This window comes from Balaenoptera ricei, chromosome 4 (genome assembly GCF_028023285.1).
Source record: "Balaenoptera ricei isolate mBalRic1 chromosome 4, mBalRic1.hap2, whole genome shotgun sequence".
In the NCBI taxonomy this organism is placed as follows: domain Eukaryota; kingdom Metazoa; phylum Chordata; class Mammalia; order Artiodactyla; family Balaenopteridae; genus Balaenoptera; species Balaenoptera ricei.
The window spans coordinates 28,864,787-28,883,134 of record NC_082642.1 but is presented as its reverse complement, the minus strand read 5'-3'; the positions used below and the strand labels follow the sequence as shown (position 1 = coordinate 28,883,134).

At 48.2% G+C, this 18,348-nt stretch overlaps 1 protein-coding gene across 1 annotated transcript in view; it reads left to right on the top strand.

Moving 5' to 3' along the window:
• SH3BP5 (SH3 domain binding protein 5) overlaps window positions 1–18,348 on the top strand; it is a 74,320-nt gene that overhangs the window by 20,024 nt on the left and 35,948 nt on the right. The window contains exon 3 of the mRNA XM_059920364.1: window positions 9,974–10,102. Coding sequence (XP_059776347.1) covers window positions 9,974–10,102 — 129 coding nt within the window. The remainder of the gene's footprint in view (window positions 1–9,973; window positions 10,103–18,348) is intronic.

Here is an 18,348-nt window from a genome sequence, read left to right as displayed (position 1 = left end):
AGTGAATCAGCTATATGTATACATATATTCCCATATCTCCTCCCTCTTGTGTCTCCCTTCCTCCCACCCTCCCTATCCCACCCCTCTAGGTGGTCACAAAGCACCAAGCTGATCTCCCTGTGCTAAGTGGCTGCTTCCCACTAGCTATCTATTTTACATTTGGTAGTGTATATATGTTAATGCCACTCTTTCACTTCAGTGAAGAATCATATGGACATGCGCAGCTCATAGGGTCCCGCTTGCTGACTTTGCGGAGCAATGCTCTTTTGTTTCCAGTGGGTTTATTGTTTTGCTTATCAAATTCTAGCAGATTCCCTTTGGGGAAGGCTCTGAGCCTAACTCCCCCTTTCTTAAAAAGGAGATTAGCAAACGTGAAGAAGGGCTATGAAGAGATAGTGACCCCAAATGGAGGCTTTCTCCTTGGGAAAATCAGGAGTAAAGGAAGGCCTGAGAAGGAATAGCTGTTTCTCTGTTACTGAAAATACACTGGTGTTTCCCTCCAGCAGGGTCTCTGCAGGGCAGCCCAGGGGGAGGGTGTGGTTTGGTGGCACCAGCTGACCCGATGCTTTTTTTTTTTTTTTTTTAATTGGGGTATAGTTGTTTTACAATGTTGTGTTAGTTTCTACTGTACAGCAAAGTGAAGTAGAGTTCCCTGTGCTATACAGCAGGTTCTTATTAGTTATCTATTTTATACATATTAGTGTACATATGTCAATCCCAGTCTCCCAGTTCATTCCCCCCACTTTCCCCCCTTGGTGTCCATCCATTTGTTCTCTATATCCGTGTCTCTATTTGTGCCTTGCAAACCTGACCCGATGCTTTTGGGCCTGAGGTTCCTTTTACACTCCTGTGATCACTGAGCATTTCAGAGAGCTTTTGTTTTTTGTGGGGAACATCTACAGTATCTGCCATGTTAGAGATTAAAACAAAGTTGTTTTAAACACTTGTATTCATTCATTAAAAATGACAGTAATAAGCCTATTACCTGTCAGCGTAAAGAATATATCTTATCAAAAATAACTATTTTCCCAAACCAAAAAAAATTCGTGGGCTTCCCTGGTGGCGCAGTGGTTGGGAGTCCGCCTGCCAGTGCAGGGGACACGGGTTCAAGCCCTGGTCTGGGAAGATCCCACATGCCGCTGAGCGGCTTGGCCCGTGAGCCACAACTACTGAGCCTGCGCACCTAGAGCCCACGCTCCACAACAAGCGAAGCCACCGCAGTGAGAAGTCTGTGCACCGCATCGAAGAGTAGCCCCCACTCTCTACAAGTGGAGAAGGCCCGTGCGCAGCAACGAAGACCCAACACAGCCAATAAATAAATAAATAAATAAAAATTTAAAAAAAATCGTGAAAAGAAAGCTGTCATTTTATGGTTTTTGTGAGTCTCTTTCATGTCTGGCTTAATAGAAGAGCTGGATGCTCATTTCTGCTTCTTCATTCCGTCTCGTGATGTCACCGCTCAAGTAGTCTCTGGAAACTCCACTCAATGCTCATGAGAGAATAAAGGTGAAAGAGGCAAATTAAGTCGAACTCAATTATGAAAATGGTTTTGACCTTGCAGACTCCCAAAAAAGGTCTCAGGGAACCCCCAGCCCCTACCCCCGTGTTCCCTGGACCAGACTTTGGGAACCACAAGTGAAGGGAAAGACACATGGAACTTAGAACTAGCGGTCTGTGCTCCTGCCGCTAGCCTGCCGCTCCCCTGCGTGTGACCTTAGGTCAAGCCAGCACTTCTCCCCTGGGGCTGAGGTCTCTTATCTGGAGACTGGGGACCGCCCTTCTTGCTGAGCCTGGCCATCCTGTCCTACAGGGTCCTTGTGAGTCTCAGATCATGCCTGTGAAATCTTTCCATGAGCAGAAAGCAGTGTATTTATAAATGGCATTACTAGGGATCTTCTGAAGTTTGGTGTCATCTTTAATTTGTAGGACAGTTATTTTTAAAAACTGACATCGTGTCCTAATCTCGCTTGGTTCTGGGGACGCCTTTGTGAAGGGGAGAGGCTGCCCTTCTCAGCTTACAGGCGAGATCATCGAGGCTTGGGTGAGTGGATTGGCCAGAAAACGGGCTTGTCCCCAGGGTGGTGACCCCTGCCCGCTGTTTCCAAGGCACACTGGTGCTGGTTTCGTGGGGCTGAGGTTCTTGTCTGATATGGGGCTGCATTTTTGACACACTGACATATTCAAACAGGGAGACTGCCACCCTCAGCAGTTCTTCGCGTGAATAAATTGCCCTCAGTCTGAGTCACCTGATGGATGTGACACAGTTTTGAGACTGGAAGATCTGAGGCCTCATCCAGGCCGAGGGAGCCCTTTTAGAACTCTTTCAAGTGCTGATCTAAAAAAATCAGCTGGTAAACAGCCCTGGCTGGTATGTGGCTTATTTTTGTTGACTGGTGAAAGCTCTGCTCGTTCTCCTGAGGTGTTTGTACTTCTGAACTGCTTCCCTCCATGGATCACTTACCGTAGGGAAAACAGCCAGCTCTCCTCCCTGGACACTCCTGGAAGCAGTCCCCATTCTGATCTTGGGAGACACATTTGCCTGTAATTGTAGGAGACAAAGAACCACGGTCGAGTCTTTTCTCGAACTAGGAAATAAGGCAAAAAACACAAGTTCAGTTGTGGCCAGCTGGCCTTAAGATGGGTTGAAAAAAAAAAAAAAGAAATGCTTTATACAGGATAGGTTGAATTAAGTTCCCCAGACCCTGCTCCTTATAAGCATGGCTTTATTTTCAGGGGCAGAAGCCCTCCAGCAGTTACCTGTATTTAGTTACAGTGCTTTGCCACGGTATAGACTGTAGATTGACTTTCCCCTCCCTGAATACATTAATATGACTACCTTAAGGCATACAGTATTTTTCAGTTTTTTTTAAAGGCTTAATTCAGTTGCAAATGATAGAAATTCAATTCCAACTAGCTTAAACACAACATAAAGCAAGGGGGGACAATTGGGTGTGTGTGTACACTATTTTGGCTCTAGGAGAGTGGAGTATGGGGTTAGACTGTAAAGCATTGCTAGGTCCAAAAGCTCAAAGTGTCATAGGGACTCCCTCCCTGCCTTTGGCAGGCTCTGCCCTCATGGTGCCAAGATGGCTGCCATCTGCTCCAGCTTTCATTCCATCTTCTCAGCCATCTCAGTGCAAAAAGTTCCTCTAACAGTTTCAGAAAAGTCCCAGAATGAAATCTTACTGGTTCTGATCGGTTCCGTGCCCTCCCTCAGCAATCACTGAGGCTAGGAGTATCCCCGACTGATTGGCCAGGCATGGGACCAGTTCTGGGACCAGGGTGAGGCCCGGGAAAATCAGGGCTATTTTGTTGGGTAGGAAGGAAAGGTTTTGGTTTGTGGGCTCCCACACCCCAGTATTTGTAGTGAATTATTACTCAGGTAGCCATGACCCTTTGTGGGATGGTACCAGAACTAGGCCCACTCTTTTTTATCGGGAAGAAGGCTGGCTTTGTGTTTAGCTTTTAGCACGTCTTGGATGAATAAGTTGTTGGTGCTTGGCTGTCAGCCAGCCATGCGTCATCCTCTCTGGCAACACAGCCTCTTTTATACAGGGAGATGCTGACGTCAGATCATATTTCCTGGGCCCAACACCCTTTGATGGTCACACGCTTGACCAGGCTGGTGGTCCCTGAATCTGCCGACCAGACTCACATGAAGACCCCAGTCCACTCTTTGGTAAAACCTGGATTTGGTCTGGTGATGCCTCTACTTAAAAATCCACCGTGATACTTTACTACAATTTTAAAAAGGTCAAAAACAAAATAAAACAAACAACACCCTCCCCCCACCCCGTCCCCATTTTTTTCTCCCTAAGAGGCAATTTAATTGATCAGTTTAACATATTTTAGCTGATTATTTAGGTATTTACATCTGTGACTCTAGTGGCATCTTTTTTTTTTTTTTTTTTTTTTTTTTTTTTTTTTTTGTTTGTTTTTTTATACTGCAGGTTCTTATTAGGCATCAGTTTTATACACATCAGTGTATACATGTCAATCCCAATCGCCCAATTCAGCACACCACCATCCCCACCCCACCGCAGTTTTCCCCCCTTGGTGTCCATATGTCCATTCTCTACATCTGTGTCTCAACTTCTGCCCTGCAAACTGGCTCATCTGTACCATTTTTCTAGGTTCCGCATACATGCATTAATATACGATATTTGTTTTTCTCTTTCTGACTTACTTCACTCTGTATGACAGTCTCTAGATCCATCCACGTCTCAACAAATGACTCAATTTCGTTCCTTTTTATGGCTGAGTAATATTCCATTGTATATATGTACCACATCTTCTTTATCCATTCGTCTGTTGATGGGCATTTAGGTTGCTTCCATGACCTGGCTATTGTAAATAGTGCTGCAATGAACATTCGGGTGCATGTGTCTTTTTGAATTACGGTTTTCTCTGGGTATATGCCCAGTAGTGGTATTGCTGGGTCATATGGTAATTCTATTTTTAGTTTTTTAAGGAACCTCCATATTGTTCTCCATAGTGGCTGTATCAATTTACATTCCCACCAACAGTGCAAGAGGGTTCCCTTTTCACCACACCCTCTCCAGCATTTGTTGTTTGTAGATTTTCTGATGATGCCCATTCTAACAGGAGTGAGGTGATACCTCATTGTAGTTTTGATTTGCATTTCTCTAATAATTAGTGATGTTGAGCATCTTTTCATGTGCTTCGTGGCCATCTGTATGTCTTCTTTGGAGAAATGTCTATTTAGGTCTTCTGCCCATTTTTGGATTGGGGTGTTTGTTTCTTTGATATTGAGCTGAATGAGCTGTTTATATATTTTGGAGATTAATCCTTTGTCCGTTGATTCATTTGCAAATATTTTCTCCCATTCTGAGGGTTGTCTTTTCGTCTTGTTTATGGTTTCCTTTGCTGTGCAAAAGCTTTGAAGTTTCATTAGGTCCCATTTGTTTATTTTTGTTTTTATTTCCATTACTCTAGGAGGTGGATCAAAAAAGATCTTGCTGTGATTTATGTCAAAGAGTGTTCTTCCTATGTTTTCCTCTAAGAGTTTTATAGTGTCCACTCTTATATTTAGGTCTCTAATCCATTTTGAGTTTATTTTTGTGTATGGTGTTAGGGAGTATTCTAATTTCATTCTTTTACATGTAGCTGTCCAGTTTTCCCAGCACCACTTATTGAAGAGACTGTCTTTTCTCCATTGTATATCTTTGCCTCCTTTGTCATAGATTAGTTGACCATAGGTGCGTGGGTTAATCTCTGGGCTTTCTATCTTGTTCCATTGATCTATGTTTCTGTTTTTGTGCCAGTACCATATTGTCTTGATTACTGTAGCTTTGTAGTATAGTCTGAAGTCAGGGAGTCTGATTCCTCCAGCTCCATTTTTTTGCCTCAAGACTGCTTTGCCTATTCGGGGTCTTTTGTGTCTCCATACAAATTTTAAGATGATTTGTTCTAGCTCCGTAAAAAATGCCATTGGTAATTTGATAGGGATTGCACTGAATCTGTAGATTGCTTTGGGTAGTATACTCATTTTCACAATGTTGATTCTTCCAGTCCAAGAACATGGTATATCTCTCCATCTGTTGGTATCATCTTTAATTTCTTTCATCAGTGTCTTATAGTTTTCTGCATACAGGTCTTTTGTCTCCCTAGGTAGGTTTATTCCTAGGTATTTTATTCTTTTTGTTGCAATGGTAAATGGGAGTGTTTCCATAATTTCTCTTTCAGATTTTTCATCATTAGTGTATAGGAATGCAAGAGATTTCTGTGCATTAATTTTGTATCCTGCAACTTTACCATATTCATTAATTAGCTCTAGCAGTTTTCTGGTGGCAGTTTTAGGATTCTCTATGTATAGTATCATGTCATCCGCAAACAGTGACAGTTTTACTTCTTCTTTTCCAATTTGTATTCCTTTTATTTCTTTTTCTTCTCTGATTGCCGTGGCTAGGACTTCCAGAACTATGCTGAATAATAGTGGTGAGAGTGGGCACCCTTGCTTGTTCCTGATCTTAGTGGAAATGCTTTCAGTTTTTCACCACTGAGAATGATGTTGGCTGTGGGTTTGTCGTATATGGCCTTTATTATGTTGAGGTAGGTTCCCTCTATGCCCACTTTCTGGAGAGTTTTTATCATAAATGGGTGTTGAATTTTGTCAAAAGCTTTTTCTGTTTCTACTGAGATTATCATATGGTTTTTATCCTTCAAGTTGTTAATATGGTGTATCACATTGATAGATTTGCATATATTGAAGAATCCTTGCATTCCTGGGATAAACCCCACTTGATCATGGTGTCTGATCCTTTTAATGTGCTGTTGGATTATGTTACTTCTGTGGCTCTAAACAGTAGGCTTTGCGTGGCTACTTCTTGACTTTTTAGTTTTTTAGTTTTAGTTCTTATCTGTGGACACCCCCTATGGAAGATGAGGCTTTAGTCTCCTTCCTCCTGTGTCCTCCTCCACCCCCATCCCTCCCAGCAGGACCGCGTTGTAGTCAGTGTTTGGCGTTTACACTGTTGCAGCTAGGAAAGCTCTATTCACAGCCATGCCGTCCAGGGAACGATGAGAACTTTTGTTTTTTGTGGTAGAGAATTCTTCAAGCATTGCTGACAACAGGCACGTGGCAAGTAAATTGAGGCTCACACGAGAAACCCACCCTGTCTCCCATTGTGTGGGATGGATTTCAAAGGCCTCAGTGTGGCCCACGTGCCTTTCTTTCTTCCGTCCCACCAGCCCTCCCACCTGCCACCTTTCGCTTTGCTGGTCCCTCGATGCCCCCTTTTCTGTCTGGTGAAATCCTCCTTCGTCCAAGGCCTGGCTGGGATGGTGCTTTCTCTGGGTGTGTCCTTCCTGGTTGTGTGTTCACTGCGGTGTGTAGACTTAGGTCTTAGTACTTATCACACTGCATGGTGCTTATTTATTTACTGCTTGAGTTTAAATCTTGGCTGTGCTGTTTCCCAGCTTTGCGACCTTGGGCAAGCTACCTAGTTGCTCTGTGCCTCAGTTTCCCTCTTTGTAAAATGTGGATGACAGCCATAGCACCTGCAGGGGACTATACTCAAGATTTTGTAATAACCTATAATGGAAAAGAATCTGAAATAGAATATATATGTATAGCTGAATCACGGTGCTGTACACCTGAAACTAACACAACATTGAAAATCAACTATACTTCAATTAAAAAAAAAAAAGGAACAACCATAGCACCTACCTGGTAAGGTTGTTAGTGATTGCATACGCTGATGGAATGAAAGCATCTGTAAATGTCTACCCCAAGGGAAACTGTCCATCTGTTCCCCGTACCCGCCTCGTGCAGGCAGGCGGCTTATATTCACTGGTGCCCAGAATAGCTCTGGGCAAATCAGAAGTCTCTGAGGGCCTGGCAGGGGAGCTCAGTGAGTGAAGCAGGCTGGGTGTGGCTCAGGCACAGGGCGTGGGGACTGGAAAGGACCGTTTCCAAGGGGTGTCTTCTCCTTTACTTCTAGCCAGTGGTTGCCAAGTAGGAATGGGGGCCCAGTTTTGCCAGATCATCTGATTTAAAAAAATGTTGTTGTTTTTTTTTTACGAGAAATTTGAGTATCCACATTTAAAAAAATATACGAATTTTCCTGACATTTAGTACACAGCGTAGAGGCTGAAGGCACTAAGCCTGTGGGCCCATAGGCCACTGGTTTGGGGCACAATTCTCATTTCCCAGAGGAGGTGCAGTGTGATGGCTGTGACCTGCCCTGGGTCACACGCTGACTGATTTGGCCCCTGGTGTTCCCACCTGCGGTCTGGACGTGGTGCTGGCCCCTCCCCCGCCAGGGTGGTGACTGGGAGGGTTCAGTCGAGTGTGTGAGTGCATCTGCCAAGCCTCTGCCCACACAGGGTAGCAGGTTATTCCCGCCCTCACGTCAGCTCCCCCTGCCTCAGAGCCACCCCCTTGGTGGTGTTTAATAGGATCGTGGGTCTCTTTTTATGCCAGGGGAAAAAAAATGGTGTGCATTTATTGAATACCTACTGTGTGCCCAGGAACTAGTAGGTGTTTCACGTTTGCATTCTCTTTTATTCCTTCCAACAGCCCTCCCTATGAGATGGAAAGTCACCATTTTATAGGTAATAAAAATTATTCATAAGGAAGTTACCTGATGGGGGCCTCACAGAAAGAGGTTTAACCAGGATTAGATCCATCTCTCTGATAAAAATCCTGAGCTCTAGACAACATGTTACCTCCCACGTACTGGAAGTCAAGTCTAACAGCAGCTCGGTGGAGCTTTGCTCGTCCCTGGCGGCCTGCATGCATCTGTGGCGCTTCCTCTGGAGGACAAGCCTAGTCCTGTTCTGTCTTCGGCAGCTGTAGCTGTAGCACGTGACTGCAGGCCCGGCCAGATAGGAGGGGAGGCAGAGAAAATTAGGAGGAGGAGGAGGATACAGGCCTGGGGGAAGCAACCAAGGCCTCTGTCAGAAGTAGGATGGGGCTCAGGAGCTGAGAAGCTCCCGTACAAGACAAAGGCCATGTCTTCATATGCTGCAGCCCTGGCACTTTCAAACCCATCTAGAAAGCCCACGGTATGAGATGATGGGGGAAGGAAATTAGAAGTGATCGGGGCTTTCCTCACCCCCATGAGCCATCCCGTTGGCCCAAGAGGCCCATATAATTTTATGTTTAGAAATAGTTTTCGGATAGTGAGGCAGCCCCTTTGTAGCCAACGGAGCACACGTGTTTTACCAGCAGTGTGGCCGGCTGCTCTTGGGGCCGCCCCATGGCTGGTGATCATGTGTTGTTCCTCCTTCCCTGAGTACCCACTTCCCCTCTCAAACGCACGCACACACCCCGAGGCATGGCTGTGACAGGCCAGTGCCCGAGGGAAGAGGAGCAGAGGGTAGGGACGTGGGGTCTCTGAAGCCCTCACCGACCGTCCAACATGTCCTCCTAGACCTGGGACTAAATGTTGTCTTTTTAATTTTTTTTCCTCCTTGTGGCATCCATGGATCTGGTTTCCTGACTTTCACAACGCGGTTAACCCTGGTACCGCCCACCTGCCTGTTCTAATCTCCCAAACTCTTATCCAGGCCACCTTGCTCATGGCATCTCTGGGAGGGGTGGCCGCCCTTATCTCTAGCCATTCTCCGCATTCCAGACGTCCAGCTTCCTTCAGTCTCTGGAAAACGCCACACTACTCCCTCCCCCCACCCGGTGGGCCCTGGTCTGCCACCTGCTCTGGACTCAGTATTTTCCTTCCTCCCTAGGTGCCCATCCATGATTCAGGCTTCTGTGCAGATAGTAACCCCTGGAAGTTTCCTGCGAGTCTCCCTCTAACCTCGCCCCCCTCCCCCCGCCCGCCTGACCTGGCCCTGTGAGGTTCTCTGCCCTGGGTTCCACGGCACCTGTACTGGTCCCATCCTGGCTCAGACTCGCTGGGATGGGCTGTAAGTGCCTCCCTCACCCACCAACTGGAAGTGCCCTGAAAGCAGGGACCAAGCCCAAGGGCTAGCGCAGGGTCTGGCATGTGGGAAATCTGTACTCGCTGTTTAATGTTGAGCACGTTACACGGGTGGGGACATCATGGGAGTGTGGCAAATGGTGCCATCATTAGGGACTGAAGCTGCCAGGGGTGGCCGGACTGGACATCTTCCCCTGGATGGAGCCTTTCAGTCTAACCTGCACTGTCCAATGAGGTAGTCACTGGCCACGTTGTTTAAATTTAAATATAGTTACTTAAAATGAAATAAGTTAAAAACTCAGTTCGTCGGTCTTGCCAGTCAGTTGTCAAGCGTTCAGTAGCCATGTGTGGTCAGTGGCTGCCGTACTGACCAGTGCAGCTGGTAGGACACGCCAGCATCGTGGAAGGTCCTCTTGGATGGTGGTGCTCTAGACACCGTCTTGTAAAGGCATGAACTCAGGGGCTTGTAGGCCGAGTGGAGGCCCTTCTGGGTGCTTCCGGTTAAGTAAAGCAGATTTCCGCACGTTCCTTCTTAAGCCTGAACTGTGTCCTCAATTTCCTGTCTGCAGGACATTCGTCAGAAGTTCCGCTCTGTTCTGGTTGAGGCAACGGTGAAACTGGATGAGCTGGTGAAGAAAATCGGCAAAGCTGTGGAAGACTCGAAGCCCTACTGGGAGGCACGGAGGGTGGCGAGGCAGGTAAGCTCTCCTGCTCTGCCCATCACCCCGCCCCGCGCCGTGGGCGCACCTCTGACGCGTGGGCCTCCTGCTGAAGCTCAGGGGCGCGGGACAGCCGTGGCTGTGTCCACAGGTGCGTTTGGAATCAGCCCCTTGTTTTCCTCCCCGGCACAGGTTGCTTTCACTCCCGCTCTTGGTACTATTAGTAGGGTGAGCGTGCTGGCATTTGGATGCCCCCACCAGTGGGCGCTGCCCTGCCGCTGGAGCTGGTACCCAGGTCCACCTCCCAGGCGGCCGGACCAGAGGCTGTGCTTAGAGCGTCGGGCTTGCCCTCCGCCCTCCCTGATGACTGCCTGTCGGGCAGCGGGAGGAACACTGCCTCCCTCGTATTCTCCTCCCTGGTTTGGGAGAAATTAGCCATCTGCTTCTCTTGGAACATTGGTTCTTTGTCCTGAGAGCCCAAATAGGCAACAGAGGAGCCAAGACCAGAAAAGGGGGCGGCAGAGGGGCTGTGGTCAGGCGACTGCCGGGGCTGCTGGTTTCAGTGTCTCCCTTGGATCGTCACCGATGTGGGGACTTCCCAGCCTGAGATGCAGGCCCTGTGAATGGGAAGGAAAAGAGCTCCCAATGCATGGTGGTGCCTGCTGTGTGCCAGGCCCTGGGCTGGGGGCTCTCACACCCCTTGGCCCACACGGGGGCTTCTGCTCAGGTGACTCTCGAGCAGCTGGTCCTGGTTGAGTTCCTGTCCTGCTGTGTGTTATGTGACAGAAGATGCTGCCGCCTCCCAGGGTCTCTACCTGTAAGCAGATGCTCAGGGAGTGCAGGTACCACTGCAGGCCCCCACTGTGTGTGCGCAGTGTGCTGTTGGGCTGGGGTCGGGGGCGGGGGAGGCGATGGGAAAGCGAGCCCTTGGGAAGCGAAGCCCCAGGAATGTGTTAAGACGGGAGCCATCGAGGATAAGGGGCCAGGACTTGGGCATTCCTCTTCCTTGCCCCGCTCCGTGCACCCCTCAGATTTCTCATCAGGGATCCCCTTGATGCTTTGGTGCTTCTGCCGAGATCCTAGCTACGTATTTGGGTTTTGCACTCTGAACGCTGAACTGAGCTTTCTGGTTGGAACCTTCCAGATAATGTGGCCTTTGTTCCTAGACAGACCAGCTGCCCGAAACCCTTCCTTCCCTGTCCTGCTGCCCTGGGCTGTACAACATCAAAGTGCCCATGACTTGTTGGCCTGCAACAAGCCTGAGCAGCCGTCCTTCTCTCCGCCTCCCTCTGGGCCCCACCCAAGCTGCAGCTTTCTAGAGAGAAGGAGCCCTTCTCCAGAAGGTGCTCACCAGTCCCCAGAAGCTCCCCAACCCTAAGGCGTCCTCCCTCCAAAGTGCCCTGTGCCACAACCTTCAAAGTGCCCCACGTTGGAGATGTGTCTCACCCACCATAGCCCAGGGGGGTAGTGGTCTTGACCTTGCAGTGAGAAGGCTTCTGGTTAGGTTTGAGGAGAAATTTCTGATACTTTAATGTAAACATTGGGTCAGTGCTGAGGAGGTCATGAAACCTCCTCTTCTGAAAGTCTTCAACACTTGAATTTATGGTCCCTTTGAGGACACAAGTATCTATAGAAAAACATCCATGTCCCCATGCCGTGGGGTGATTATACAGTGGTCTGTGAAAGCATCCCCTTGGAGCCTGGGCAGTGGCTTCCCCCCGGGAGTTTCCCCACTGGGTCCCCTGAGCTCAGATTTTGGAGCAGAGCTGGTAAAGGGACCTTTGTGTTCAGGGGCCTCTGGAGGTTGGCCGTTTAGACCAGCAGCCCCAGCTGATGGGCCTTCTCCTCCTTTGGCAGAACGGATGTCATACATGCTCCTACCTCAGTCTTTGAACTTGCTGCTCCCCCTGTTTGTTGTTGTCTTAACCATAGGATTTGCATGGTCCACTCCATCTCCTTCAGCTTTCTGCTCAGATGTCACTTTATCAACAAGGCCTTCCTGGGCTGACATTTAAATGACAACTGCCAGCCCACCGTCTCTGCCACCCCAGCCCTCATTCCTCGATTGGCTTTTTCTTCATAGCAGTTCTCACCCCCGACCTGTTATTGTTTACTTGTTTATAGTAGTGAAACTCCACAAATTCCCAGACAGGGTATTTGGTCTGTTTGGGTCATTGCCAGCATACAGAAGGTGTTCAAGTCTTGAGGAAACAAACAAATGAACCAATGAGTGAATGATGAGGTTGACCAGATGTTCCTCCCGGCCTTCCGTTGGCATCCCGAGCTTTCCCTCTCAATTGCCGCTTTACTCACAACTTCTTCCCCGCAGAGGGATAGGAGCATGACTGGCAAATCCAGCTTCATCTGGGTTGGGTTCATTCAAATCTCATTTGGTGGGTGGGTCCCCAGTTGGCTCTGACACACCTGGAATAGATTTCACACCACTCCCTTTTGTTCCGCACCCCAGTCCTCTTTGATGGAAAAAGAGGTAGGAGGGAGCTACGTTGGGAGGGTCCCACTGCTGGGCAGCAGTGAAGTGTGGCTTTGCGCCTTCCTCTGGTCTTACCCCCACCCCTTCCTTTCTATATTTACAAACCCCTCTGACTGTGTGTAACAGGGATGGTCTCTGAGAGATGCCTTCAAAGCGTCTCCTCCAAGTGTGTCTCATGAGGCACTGCGTTCTCAGAGCCTCAGCGTCCTCGTCTCTGTGGAAACAGTGATCTGAAAACAGTGAAACAGTGATGGTCATGGACCATGAGAGTCCTGAGGTGTCCTTAGGACTTAAATGAGCTAATGTTTGATGATGGAATCCCTGTATGATCTTAGATTTTGGTTTCACTAAAAAAAGATTGTAGAAAATTCAGAAAATAGACAAAAAGAAGAAAATAAGTCCCCATACCGTCTGTTAATATTTGATGTATACCTCCTTTTAAAAAAAAAAAGAAGAGGTAATACTGTAATGATGGTTTTATAACGTCTGGAATGCTCCTGTCGGTCCATCTAGAGTCTCAGCGAACAACTTACAAAGGAAAAGACTTCTACAGCTTGGTTTTCCATAAAGAGTTTACAAAGACTTGTGATTGTTGGGCCAGTAGGAATTGTGTCTGATCATCAGAAATTTGCACTGACTTTATTGTTCCTGATGTCAACTCATTTTCCTACCAGGAGTCGGATCCAGTTCTGTGATCTTGAAAACCCAATCCACATTCTGCCAAGAGCAGGCAGAGCACTTGTTTTTTTTCCTGGGCCAGGTGGGGGCAGGAAACTGACTTTGATTTATTTGAGGGTTTTGTCCGTGAGCCAGAGCTTGTTTTTAAGGTGGCTTTGACATATCTGCCAGCCCATCTGGCCTTCTGTGTGTGGCAGGGGACATTCTGAAGGGGGATGGGGGTGGGTGTGGAGCCCGTGTGACTCAGCAAACTTGAATGGCAGAGAGTTTCTTGCTTCCTTGGCTCCCTGTGTTCTAACTAGTCCAACAGTGGCCCCGGGCCTGGCATTTTATCACTGCCAGTCCCAACCCTTGGGAGTATTTTCCTTTTTAAAAAATGGTGGTAAACTGTATTTAGCATAGGATTTACCGTTGTAACTGTTTTTAAGTACACGATTCAGTAGCATTAAGTACATTCACATTGCTGTGTAACCCTCACCGCCATCCTCCTTCAGAACTTTATCATTTTCCCAACTGCAACCCTGTACTTATTAAATAATAACTCCCCACTCGTCCCTTCCCCCAGCCTTTGGCAACCACTGTCCTACTTTCTGTCTCTGTGAATTTGACTCCTCTAAGTACCCCATGTAAGTGGAGTTGTGCAGAGTTTGTCCTTTTGTGACTGGCTTTTGTCACTTAGCGTAATGTCTTCAAGGTTCATCCATGTTGTAGCCTGTGTTGGAATTTCATTCCTTTTTATGACTGAATAATATTCCACTGTATGTGTAGACCACATTTTGTTATTCACTCATCCATTGGTGGACCTTCGGATTTTTAAATGGTTGGAATGTGTCAGGAGACTTTGGAACCCTGAAGGGCAGCATAAATGCAAAATAGTGAGGGTTATTCAGTGCTGACAGTTGCCCGTTTTGTGTTTATGGGACCAGGTACGTCCACGTGCTTTAACTTCCTTTGGGGGAAGTAAGTGGTTGGGGAAATGTTTGAAACTTAGCTGACTTAACTTTAGGACCACTGGCAAAGCTTGGCCTCTGAGCCAGACTGCCTGGCTTTTAATCCCAATTTACCACTTAATAGCTATGGGGCCTCTGCAGGTTAATGTTTGTGCTTTAATTTCTTCATCTCTAAAATGGAATTGTGTATCAGTTAGTTGTTGCTATGAAACAAAGCAAACTCAGTGACTTAATACATTTACTTAGCTCATGATTTTGCTGGGCAAGTTTTCTGAACTCAGGTTTTGGCTGATCTCATGAATGTGCAGTCAGTTGGTGGGTTGGCTGGGGCGTTGGCTGATCTGGGTTGGCTTTATCTGTCAAGCAGTTGGCTTGTTGTCAGCTGAGGTGTCGGGTGGCTGGACCACGTGCATCTCATCCAACAAGCTAGTGTGGGCTTCTTCATATGGTGCTGGGATTCTAGGAACAGAAATGGCAAGCCCTTTCCAAGCCTCTGCTTGCATCACATTTGTTAATGTCCTGCTGGTCAGAGTAAGTCACATGGCTCGTCCAAAAGCAAGAGGTAGGGAAAAAGCAAACTCCACCTGCAAAAATACCTGCAAAGTATTACGGCCATTTTTGCAGTTTACCACAGTGATTAAGTTAGTTCATGTAAAGCATTTGGATGAAAGAAAATGAATGTTAAGTTATTATTCCAGATGTATTTTTCTATCAAATATTATATCTCCAAGGTGAATCTGCTATGTTAAAAAACAAAACAAAAACACCACCGCCACCACAAAAAAATACCCTGTGGGTGGAAGAAGAAACAGTCCTCTGCTGGCTGGGAGGGGATATGGAAGATGTAGAGACAGAAGGGTGACCCCAGGCAGGGTGGGTACATACCAAGTTGCTTGTGAAGATAAAATGTGGCAGAGGATCGAAATTGATGATGAGGGGATAGCTGACTTACCTTGCGACTGATGGAAAGCCCTCCAAGCCCAAACGGATGAGTGGCGGGGACCTTGAATGGAAGGGAAGTCATGTTTCCAATGAAAGGAGTAAGTCAAATATGTCAGATAATCCCCTGAATTCTTACGTTAATCACTATTGTAGTCTTCTGTTGTTGGGAAATCTGGATGTTGATTTTGTTTAAAGAAGACCTTCCCTAAGTGGAGAACAGGAAGCCTGGGCTTTGCAGAGATGGGACGAAAATGCAAGTGTATGTCAATACAGGTTATACTCTACTTGTCCATGAATTTTTTTCTTCTAATTCATTATTTTCTTTCATTCGACGAATATTTACAGTGTTCCTACTAAGTGTCATGCACTAGTTTAGCCACTTGTCAAGAACGGAAGAAAGACTCTGTCCTGTAGAGCTGACAGTCCCCTCTTAGCAGTCTTACAAAAGTTGCGTGGGATGGAATGTTTTGGGCAAAAGTAGAATCTTTGTTACTGATCTGGATTCACGTGTGTGTGTGTGTGTGTGTGTGTGTGTGTGTGTGTGTGTGTGGTTTTTCCCCCTTCATTTGAGAATTGGAGTGAAGCACTGCTCCCAGGGAAACAGAAGATTGTTCCTGAGAGCCTCTGGTCACAATTTCATCAAACACAACTTTGTTTTATGTATGTTTCTCTTTAAAGACACCTTCTTTAATCTATATGTCTTATGAATAATTAATTCTATACAATGTTTCTTTACAATGAAACACTAGCCCAGAAGGGATGAACATTTCCCTGCCCCTGGGTGACAGAACCAAAAATTTCTCTGGCTTTCAGCCCCACACTGTGTTGTGCTTCCGTCGTGACCTCTCAGGCATTGTTGCCAGATGGAATCCACACATTTAGCCGCGTTTCCACGGCTTCATCTTGCACTACAGACTTGACGTTGGCGCTTACTGGAGCAGCATCTTGTACGGATGTGCACATTTCCTCTTCCTTTTTCTGGATGTACTGTATTGTTGATTCATTAAAAGTGAACTCATGGCCAACGGCACGATGACTCACGCCTGGAAGCAGCTCATCTAAAACACGTATTTTCTCTGTAAGGCACGTCACAGCTGTCCTGTGCTTAGGTAGGACCCCAGACGGCACTCAGCACTAGGCTTGGGGGCCACCTTAGAGAGGAACCACCACCGAGAAGCACAAAAACGTGAAAAACATGGCACTCAGTAGACTGTGAGAAGGATGGGTGTTTGCAACCTGACAGCTGGAACAGAAGGCAGGATGTCCTCTCTGCTTGGCCTCAGCTGGCATCGTGCACATCAAGACTCACGTTTTTTTGCTTCTCTGGACTGGTCCGTGAATGACTCCGAAAGTGCAGTAAATACTGATTTTGGGGTTACAGGTAAGTCATAGCGGGTAGGCAAATTCACAAACATGGAATCCACTGAATGATGAGGATCAACGTACTCAACAAGTGGAGAGCCCAGTGGGGAGGAGCGTCTGTTAGAGAACAGGTATAGATGGCACAGGTGTAGACGGTGTGTGCAGGAGGCCGGTAGAGTGAGGTCACGGGGTGTGTGCGCGTGTGTGTAAAGCTTTGGAAACACACCTGAGCCCCTGAGTATGAGACAGTCTGGGTAAAGGACAGAGGAGCCGCAATCTGAGGGGGGAGCCGGCGTGGACAGGACCTGGCCTGAGTCCGTCAGCTCCAGGGCTGTGCGGTGGGGCCTCGGGCAGCTGAAGGACCAGGCAGGGAGGGAACCGCATGGCCCGATGAGGGAGGGTGCAGCCTCAGCCTAGCCTCCTGCCTGGGTAGAGTAGCCGCGGTGGCTTTTGCGTGTGGGCTCAGGTTGTGTTGGAGAAACTGATGGGGCACTGATGCCACATGTTGGGTCCGTACTGGTGGCAGCTCCACGTGGAGGTCCAGCGGTGTCTCAGGCACCACGTGTCCCCATAATACAGATGAGGAAACTAGCCTCGGAGCCCAGAGACCATCACTCGGGCCTTCACATGCGCCTTTCCCGTGCTGTGATCTGATCTGGGAGGACATGGAGGGGTTTGGATCGGACTGAGTCGTTAACCAGCTGCCAAGAGTGAGTCATGAGAACTCCAAGGCTGTGACCCGAAGAGGCAGCAGGCAGTTGAAGCGCAGTCGGGTGTAGCCCTGGGAGAAGGTGGTGAGCTCCTCTTCCCCTGAAAGTTCTAGCAGCACCTGGTGCCCGAGTGGGAGCCTCACAGTGATGTAGGCACGTTGCAGGGGGGCGCTGGGCTTGGGCAGCACGGAGGTGACTGTTTCCGGGAAGACAGGGTGTGGACAGAGCCATCAGAGGTCAAGGATGGAGGGGAGGAGGGGAAGGAGAGTTGTTGTAACACTCTTTGTACACCAGGCACTTTCCCAAGTGCACTTTCCCAAGCACCAGGGCAGTACTTTTAAAAAACCTTCTGCAGAGTAGGAAACTGAGGCTTAGAGAAAGTCAGGTTATTCAAGGGGCTCCCACGGCCCTCATTTATTCAGATCCGTGGGGTGCCTGGGCCTGCAGGGGTGGGTCCCTTATAGACATGAACCCACTGGGGCCTGATGGAAGGTGGCCAGGCGATGGTATCATTACTGCCGTCACACGGAGGGGACGGTAACTAAGGCTTTGGGAGGTAAGGGAACGTGCCCAGACCACAGACCCCCATGGAGAGGAGCGAAGATTTGAACCCCCATCTCCCTGCTTCTGGCTGTTGCCTGCAGCCTGGTGCTGGCACTCTGACAGTACTTAGGGACTGTTGGAAACCTGACCACACCCTGGCACGTCTTGTGGAAACAGGTAAGAGAAATAATCAACTCGTAGGGCTAAGGGGAGATGCTGGGCTCATCTGCAGTTGTTTCCCTGCCTTTGCTGCCCTGGGGCACCTGGGAGGCTCTTGCCAAGTCATCGGTGGCCCTTTGAAACTTCTTCCCCTCCTGGGAGCTGAGTGCACTTTCGTCCTGCCTCCCTCTTTCCCGGTCACTTTTGTTTCTGCTGAGCCTGTGCCTGCCTGGGTGGCAGCTGTCTGCGTGAGGCTCGGGTGAGGAGGTCTGGGTCAGTGACGTCCGTCCCTGTGATCCTGGTCACGTTCCCACTGGGCGGCCACAGGCCAGTTCCTGGGAACTGCATCACCCAGGTGCCCGGGCTGAGGGCAGGCCGCTGGGTGACGGGGCACCTGTCCCGAAGCAGAGTCCCTGGTGATTTACGGCAGGAGGGAAATGTGCTATATTA